Source organism: Sceloporus undulatus, chromosome 6, assembly GCF_019175285.1.
Source record: "Sceloporus undulatus isolate JIND9_A2432 ecotype Alabama chromosome 6, SceUnd_v1.1, whole genome shotgun sequence".
Classification (NCBI taxonomy): domain Eukaryota; kingdom Metazoa; phylum Chordata; class Lepidosauria; order Squamata; family Phrynosomatidae; genus Sceloporus; species Sceloporus undulatus.
The window spans coordinates 169,425,481-169,434,195 of record NC_056527.1 but is presented as its reverse complement, the minus strand read 5'-3'; the positions used below and the strand labels follow the sequence as shown (position 1 = coordinate 169,434,195).

The following is an 8,715-nucleotide window of genomic DNA, read 5'->3' as shown; positions in this document are numbered from 1 at the left end:
GGAGGCCGCCGCGGCGCTCAAGGCTGGGCGGGGCGCGGGGGACGCCGGGAGTCGTAGTCTCCTTGAGAAAGAGAGAGAGAGAGAGGGGCACGGCAGCTAGATGGAGGAGCCGAGGGCGCTCCAGGGGCCGCGGGATCATGCTCTCTCTGGGGCTGCTGTGGCGGGCGCTGGCTGGCCGAGGAGACGGCCATGACGAGGACAAGGACAAGGAGAAGGCCGGACCCAGGAGCAGAGCCATGGACCAGGAGCGGGCCCTCGAAGTCTACGGTCAGTGCCGCCTCAGGCGAGGAGGCCTAGGCCGAGTTTGGAGGGCGGGCGGCGGTTGTGGAGGGGGCTCCTCCACAGCGAAGGGGAAACGACAGTAAAGCGCAGTGTTGTTTCCCCATTCCTTCGCTCTTTATGGGCCCTGCCCTGCCTCGCGGGGTTGTTGTTGGGACTAGGATACATTGGGGGAATAATAATAATAGTAATAATTGCTTTATTGTTAAATGTACAAGGGAGGGAGGGAGAGGAAGGAAATGCTTTGCTATTTGCTGATGCCATTTATCTTAATCTGACTTGATCTTCAAGAAAGGAGAGGCGGCATACAAGTCAATAGTTTATTATTTTTATTTTTATATTTATTTTTACATTTTATTATTATATTTTATTATTTATTATATTTATATTTATTATTTCATATTTTCATAATTTTATAATTTTATATGTATTATTTTATATTTATTTTATTATTATATTATATTATTATTTTATTATTTTATCTTTTTATTTTTATATTTATTATTATTATATTTATGATTATATATTTTATTATATTTATATTTATTATTTCATATTTTTTATTTTATTTTTATTTTATTTTATTATGTCTATTATTTTATAATTTTATAATTTTTATATTTATATTTATTATTTTATTATTTTAAATTTATTTTATTATATTATTATTTTATTATTTATATTATTATTTTATAATGTATTATTTTATTATATTTATTTTTATATAATAACAACAACAACAACCTTCTACCGGTTCAATAGCACCCTCCTTGCGACTGTCTATACTGTATAATTAGTGCACTTTGATACTACTTCAGCTGTCATGGCTCAGTGCTATGGAATCCTGGGATTTGTTGGATCTTGTTGGAGAGGCAGGGTAGAAATTATTATTATTGTTGTTGTTATTATTATTGTGGTTTTGTTGTGGCAAGTCCCACAATTTCATAGCATGACATTTAAAGTAGCGTCGAACTGGATTAATTCTGCAGCGTAGAAGTTGGTCCAAAACACACACTGCAGGAATAATCCGGTTTGAGACCACTTCAGTTGTCCTGGCTCAATGCTAGGGAATGCTGGGAGGTGTAGTTTTGTGAGGCATTTCAGCCTTCTCTCTGAGAGAGAGCTCTGGTGCCATTATTATAAACTACAGTTCCCAGGATTCCTTAGCACTGAGCCAGGGCAGTTAAAGCGGTTTCAAACTGGATTATTTCCGCAGTGAAGCTGAAAACATTAGCAGTAGGGTGGCTCTCCTAAGGTCACCCAAATCCTGTTGGTCCAACATGGAAATCAGCATTCAGTTGAAGGTGGCAGAAGCTGACTGAGTATGCACTGCTTGCGTTGCGCATGGTTGCACAATGTGCATGTGCCCCTTGGTTGTACAACATCACAGTTCGCTAACAAAGCAGCGTTGTGCAACCACCGCAGAAGTCAGTGAGCGTCTCCACAATGAAAACATTGATATCCTGGCCTTTCCGCTTTGTGTAAGGAGAATATCTATAGACTCCGCTTCTTCTCTGGTTCCCCCCAAAAGCTAGAGGGAAAGTGGTTTTGCAGCTGCACCCTGAACCTTTCCCCCATAATTCATTGTTTGCGGTGTGTTTGCTTCTATTCAGATATAATCCGAACAATCCGGGATCCAGAAAAGCCCAACACTTTAGAAGAACTAGAGGTGGTGACCGAAAGCTGTGTTGAAGTGCATGAAACCAGGGAAGATGAATATTTAGTGACGATCAGGTTTACACCAACAGTACCTCATTGCTCTTTGGCTACTCTCATTGGTAAGAGCTTTGCATACACAAAGATGTGGGGGGTAGCGGTGCATTTTCCTTGGCTGGCTTTTTTGACTTGCCAGCTTTACAGTCTCAGGTTTTGGAAATGCAAGTAACAGTACCCTGAAGCATTTGAGGAACATTTCTCATCTGATGTTAAAGTCAGAACCTGCCACAGTGCCAATGTGCCATAATTGTCTTAGGGAACAGGCCCTCACAGATTGAAGTGCTTGTCCTGAGGTTCAGGTGGTGCCTTAATCCCCAAAGCTGTTCTGCCCTTTTTCACTTACGGGAAGAGCCCCTGCCTTGGAAGTTACAACAGAAGTTCCATTTAACACCATGGAAGTTACTGAGTAAACGGGTAGCACAGCCTTGTGCGATATAGCCTTCAAGGCCAGTATATTATTATTATTCCTATCCTGTTTATTTATATACCACCTTCCTCCCAGTACAGGGACTTAAGGCAGCTAGTATACAGGGAAAAGAGGCTTGGGGTGGCGTGTTTGTATGGAAAGAAAACTGATTTTGTTGTTGCTCTTGTTGAAATGCAGGTCTGTGTTTGCGGATCAAGCTCCAGAGATGTTTGCCTTTCAAACACAAGGTATGTCATGTCCTTTCTTTCATCAGAAACATACCGTATACTGAATTCCAGAAGGCCATCTGTAAGCGAGGGGTTTACGAGTCATGAAGGTAGATCCCATTCCCCAGATGGGAGTTTTTCTTCTAACGGGGGGAATGGGGAAGATCAGGCACCGTGCCTGTTGTTTTTGTGCAAAACGTGGCACTGAAGGAGGCCGTGAAAGCCAGAGCCAAGCTTTACTTTCCTAGGACACTCTTTTCAATTGGGCTACTTTGACAGATTCACAAAAATTGCCAGGATTCAAGGGGCAGCATCCATAGAATGTTCCCAGCCCAAAATGTCTGTGAGAAGAGAGAAATGGCAAGAACCTCCATGTTGTGACCGCATTTGAGGCGTAACATGTGCTCAAGTGTCTGGGTAAGCATGTGCGGAGGCTCCGCCTGGGAGGAATGGAGTATGCTAACCCTCTCTTCTTGCTCACTTTTCCATGTGCAAATGATGGGTCTGGAAGGGAGAGCCTGCTTTATCCCTGTGAGCTAGAATGTGGAAGAACCAAGCGCTGTGGCTTGCATGGGGAACCTTCACAGAGAGGGCAGGCTCTCCTCTTCAGACGCATGAGGAAGAAGGCATGGATGGAAGTGGCAGAGTTGGACTGTCTCCCCCTCTGATGTGGAGCATATGTGTTTGTTGGCCACCCAAATAGGGCTTTAGCTGTTAGGTGGAGCCATCTATACAATGGTGTGTATTCTGTTTAGACTCATTGTTGTGATATGGGAACAAACTATCTCCAAGGGAACACTTTTCTGTCTCATTTAGCTGGAAATCTTCATATCTGAGGGGGCACACTCCACCGAGGAGGACAGTAAGTATGTCTTCGGATTATTCTCCCATGCGAAGTTGAGATTGGTGTGTCAGGAATCTGACTAGGTGGCTTTCTCCATGTGGGGCAGTGCCAGGTGCCAATGTGAGCAGGCTTCATTCTTGAGGAGCCCACCAGCCCATGCATCCCCTGCGCATGTGGACTTGTGGTATCTTGAGGACAGGAAGACGTTAGGTCAGCCACCAGGCTAGCGCTGTTTCCAAAAGCAGTCTTGGAAAATGGCCCACTAATTTCTGACCTCTGAAAGCAGAGGTTGAGAAACCTGTGGTGCGAGTTTTCAAAATGTTTTGCGCTGTGTTGGTGCGGACAGCAGAGTGGTGGTTGTCACTGTTTTGTTCTCTTGGTGTATTCAGGTGAGCCCAAAGGAAAAGAGAGCACTGGGTCATTTCAAAAATGGTTACTAAGGGGCTAGACCAGGAGCCTTTCACCTTTCCCATTGCTGGATGGGAAGGGCTCCATGTCGCTGCATGGGAGGCAGTTTTCCTGCTAAGCCTGATTTAAAGGTGTGCTCTATGGGAGGCAGGCAGGCAGGCTTCCCAGGCACAGCCTTTTACACCAAGTTGGAAGTGATATCAAGGAGGAAGGGAGCACATAAGCGAGCCTGTGGGAAGACACTGCCTTCTGCATTCTTACCTGTTGCAGCTATCATTTGCACTCTTAGCACTGTATTGTGTCACAGCGTGATGACAAAGAAGCATTAGGCCTTCTCTGATTATTCTGCATTAGGGGAAATTTGCCGATGACAGATATTAGACTGTGGGAAATGGAACCAACTGTGGTGCCTTAATGACTAATCTCAATAGGATGTGTAACAACCACAGCAGCCGCAACAGCTTTTGTTTGCAAGCTAGAGTCTTCAGGGGCACTCAGACAAATGTCTTTTAGTATTAATAAAGGCCATCTTGGGTTTCTCCCCACTGTCCTGTAGTCAACAAGCAAATCAACGATAAAGAGAGGGTGGCAGCTGCCATGGAGAATCCTAACTTGCGGGAGATTGTGGAGCAGTGTGTTCTGGAACCTGACTAGCTGCCGGGATCTCCATTGACATGGGACTTACTTACCTGGCGCACGGGTGTCAATGCCTTTGTAAAAAAGATGGAGGCCTTGCATTTAAAACGGAAGAATCTTTTATACCTCTGCCTATTTTTAAATAATCATTTTATAAAAATTATGTAATTGTAAAAAGAGTGAGCAGTGTGTGGCTCAATCTTAGGTGAACCATAAACTCCTTATTGAAAATTGATTTTATGAAAGGATCATTGGCTAATTCTTTTGTCACCTCATGTTAAATACATTGCAGTTTTAAAAGTCTGATGATGACTTAATTTTTTCACTTCGTTCTTCCTGTGGAAAGTACTTGAGTAGCAGCAGTACAAAAGATGAATAAAACACAATGATTTCTTGAACGCAGACTTTTCTTCAATGTTATTAAAATTAATATAACTGGAAGCAGATTAAGGACAGTATGTTTTAGATCTGTCTCAATGAAGGTGAGGCATATCTCACATTACGGCTGCAATCTAAAGGGTAAATCACACTGAGCCCTAGATCATCCTTTTGCATTTTCATAACTGGAATCCTTCGGCCATTCCTCTCCCCAGCGCCAATGCCAGATGCAAGAAAGGACATCCATTGCAGAATGAGATAAGCCACTAGACAAAACAGAATTCTGGCAATAATCTGATTTGGGGTATTAGATTGATTGTTCAGGTTTGTACCTTTGCACACAGTAAGTCACAGTGGAACATAGCCAGTGAAAAAGAATACAGACTTCACATTTTAACTGAAACGAATCGTATTGGTAGGTAATGCCTAAGATTGTTGTTGTTGTTGTTGTTGTTATGTGTCTTCCGACTCATGGAGACCCAAGGATAACTTATCATGGGCTCTTCTGGAACTGAGAGTGTGTGACTTGCCCCATGATCACCCAGAGGGTTGCCATGGTTGAGCAGGAACCGAACCCCAATCTCCCGAGTTGTAGCCCAACACTCAAGCCTCTGCACTACACTGGCTCTCAAAAACGGATGCTATCTTCCAGTCAAGTCGTTATTATGGTGGATGATCATGAACTGTCAGAAGATGGCATATGAAGGCAGTAAGACAACAGAGTTATCAATGTCTGTAGGAATTGTGTTAGAATTTCATGGACAAAGCATTGTGTTGGTGTGATTTGAATAGGGATCCTTGCTTCTTCCTTCCTGTGACTCTTAAAGTTTTCAAGAAAATGCACTTTAAATAGTTCATTTTCAAGAGATCATTCGCCGGATGAAGGCGGCAGGCATTGGCTACCAAACGCTGTAATTGCGCATGTTTTGCTCAGGCTTGTCCAGGAGGTGGCTGTGGAGCTCTTTCTGAACTGCTCTCATTAGTGAAAAGGATCAGATGTTTCCGGATACGAAGGGAAGCAGAGGTTTTCTTTCAAGAGAGATACTTGACACAACTTTCATGAGAATGCAGCGTACCATAATCACTAGTGATAGTTCATGGCAGGACTTCCTTTGCTTTTAGCCAGTATGAAGCATGCTGTTACCAATGTTAAACAAACAATGCTTTTAAAAGCCCAATTTTGCCAGCGTCCTCTTAATATGCCAAGTTAAAAACAACAACGGATTTTATTTGTCATAAGCTTTTGTGGGCTGAAGCGCATCTGAAGTGTCTGAGATTGTGCATTTGATGGATTTAGTCCAGTGCCTTTTAACCAGCCAAGTGGAGAATGGACAGAACTTCCCTGCTTTCCATCTTCTCCTGACAACATAAATACTGAGTTTTAATTTTGTCCACTGTGTTTATTGTATGTATTTGTTATTTTTGTAGAGCACTTTAAATTGTCTAAGCAGTTTCTAAGTACAAATAAATATACTCTGGTTACTGGTCATATTTGTTATTGTCGGTTATTGTAAGCAACCTCAACACTGTACATAAAAATCCAAAATGGATAAAAACAAGTAATGCAAAGCCTACTGCAAGGAATCTTTCAGTTCCTTCCTAAATCTATACATAAACTGATATTTCCTGGTTACAAATGAGCAGGGCCTAACTTTTATCCCTGGCCAATGCATCCAAAGGAGCATCGGGCAGAGCATTAAAGCACATAGTTTGCACACATCGCTCCTTCTCACACTGAATAGATGGAGTCCATGGGGGTTCCTCGGAGAGCCCAGAGCTTCATTTCCGGCCCAGCGGAGGCTTTACAGACACACATCCCAGCTGGAAACATCTGCTGGAGGGGTTTCCTTCACACGGAAGCTGCATGCCCCAAAGGGAAGCTCTGGCCGATGGTGCTTGCTAGGAGAGCACATTGTTGTTGCAGTTGTTGTTTCGCTTAACCAGCCGTTGCCATTGCTGTGAAAGCAATTTCCTCCATATGACAAGCATCTGGGTTTCATTCTTGTCTTAGGACGCCCTTTCTGTCTTTGTAGTTTAGGATTTTAAAGAAAAACTGGAACAACAGGCAGAAGCTCCTTTGAGCTTCTTCGAACCAACATGATGTGCAACAAGCTCAGATATGCATTTTTGGGAGTATATTTTTGCACTGGAACTCCATATGACAATCACTAGAGGCAGAAATGTGGGGAAGGACTGGGCCTGTTAAGAAAGGTAGTTCTAAAAAATGCTTTATATAATGCAGCCTCTCTGATAGAAATTACATCTTGTTCCCAGATGGCTGGACCAGGAGTTGTGTGGCAGCACTCATGTTTGAATGGCGAGACTGCTCTGGTTTTGCTCTGCTTGGGACTAAGAGAAGGCCTGAGGCCCATGAGTTGTGGAGACTCTGGGGAAACTCGGCTGACCCAACGGTGAACTAAATGTATTCATTGCACAATGGTCGGTCAAAAAGTGCAACCAGACATGGTAAGAAACTTACACAGGTCTATGACAGCAACAGGATTCCAGCCTCGGTGGTTGTTATTTGCATTTGTAACCTATGGAATCCATGCCCTCCTTGCATTTTCCCAGCCGCTTCAGGCTTGTAAATTGGATGGAAGACCACCAAGGAATACCAGGTGCTGAAGGCTCTGTTTCAAAGGAAGAAATGGGCAAAACCATCTCTGAATATTCCTTGATTAAGAAAACTCTCTCAAGTTCATGCGATTGCCATAAGTCAACAGGTGACTTGAAGGCGCAACCCCCCCCCCCAGTGGGAGCTGAAATCTGAAAGTGAATTGCGGCTAAACCAGTGATGGCGAACACAGGTCTATGACAGCAACAGGATTCCAGCCTTGGTTGTTGTTATTTGCAGTTGTAACCTGCAGTATCCATGCCCTCCTTGCATTCTCCCAGCCACTCCAGGCAGCTGGCCAGGCTTGGCTGATGAGCTTTTCAAGCCAGAATGATATTATGTTCCTTTCAGCTGGCCCAAGAAAATCTCTCCAGGATAGGGATTTTGAGTCAGCACTTTCTCATGCCAAAGTTTCTTTGCATTTTAAAGCAAAAAAGGGTGCCTGCTCCCAAAGCGGGCAGAGGGATGATTGCCTTGTTTGCTGTAGCGGCTTTTGTTCTGAGAGGCTAATAAGAACCTGATGGCCAAGGAAAACAAAATGGATTGTCAGTTACTATAGTGACCAGAAGTGAGTCAGTGTTTACAGGAAACAGATTTTTTTGGGAGAACAATCTCACAAGAGTAAAAGATGGTGCCACTTTTTCCAGCCACGTGCTGAGCCAGGAAGGAATACAATCAACTGTCAAATTCTCTGGCGACGGAAGAGGCACAGAAGCGTTTGTGTATGAAGGGAGAGAGAATGTGCTTTTCTGCAGATTTAATTCATTTCGGGGGTCTTGCTGCCAGTAGAATCTGCTGGACTGCCCAAGATTGTTGGGCAACAAACATCTCCCCGTTATTTAGCAGGAGCTGTGATTCAACCTGGTTGCTGTGGACCTTTCGGCAAGGATGAATGAAACCCGCCATGCTGTGTTAGAGGCCTTTGATATATTTTGCTTGGCTAAGAGGAGGAATTGAACAGTTTGAAAAATAGTAGTCACAGTATGGTTGTTTCAAAATGTACTTTTGTGACAGGAAACCCCAAATGTTTAGTCAGAATCCTGCTGGTGAGTCTCAACTACTGCACCGATTGTTAAATGCTGGGACAACCTGTAGGTTAATCTCATGGATTCAGTATGTCTTCCCTAGCTGGGAATAAGAAGAAGATTCATTCAGGCCCTTGTTTCTGCCCACCAGTGTAAGGAAATCCTGCAAATGCAGCTGTTTG

General features: G+C 43.6%; 1 protein-coding gene across 1 annotated transcript; it reads left to right on the top strand.

Moving 5' to 3' along the window:
* Positions 1-47: 47 nt before the first annotated feature.
* CIAO2A (cytosolic iron-sulfur assembly component 2A) lies at positions 48-6,381 on the top strand. Its single transcript, XM_042472698.1, has 4 exons — positions 48-267; positions 1,893-2,057; positions 2,600-2,649; positions 4,437-6,381. Exons 1-4 carry the CDS (start codon positions 138-140, stop codon positions 4,551-4,553), a joined length of 462 nt encoding a protein of 153 aa, XP_042328632.1. The 5' UTR covers positions 48-137; the 3' UTR covers positions 4,554-6,381.
* Positions 6,382-8,715: the final 2,334 nt, after the last annotated feature.

Bases quoted from the DNA above. Each gene is read 5' to 3' on its own strand.
- CIAO2A (XM_042472698.1), top strand. From the start codon at position 138: ATGCTCTCTCTGGGGCTGCTGTGGCGGGCGCTGGCTGGCCGAGGAGAC. The intron at 268-1,892 runs GTCAGTGCCGCC...GCTTCTATTCAG, and splicing joins GCGGGCCCTCGAAGTCTACG to ATATAATCCGAACAATCCGG. The intron at 2,650-4,436 runs GTATGTCATGTC...ACTGTCCTGTAG, and splicing joins GTTTGCCTTTCAAACACAAG to TCAACAAGCAAATCAACGAT.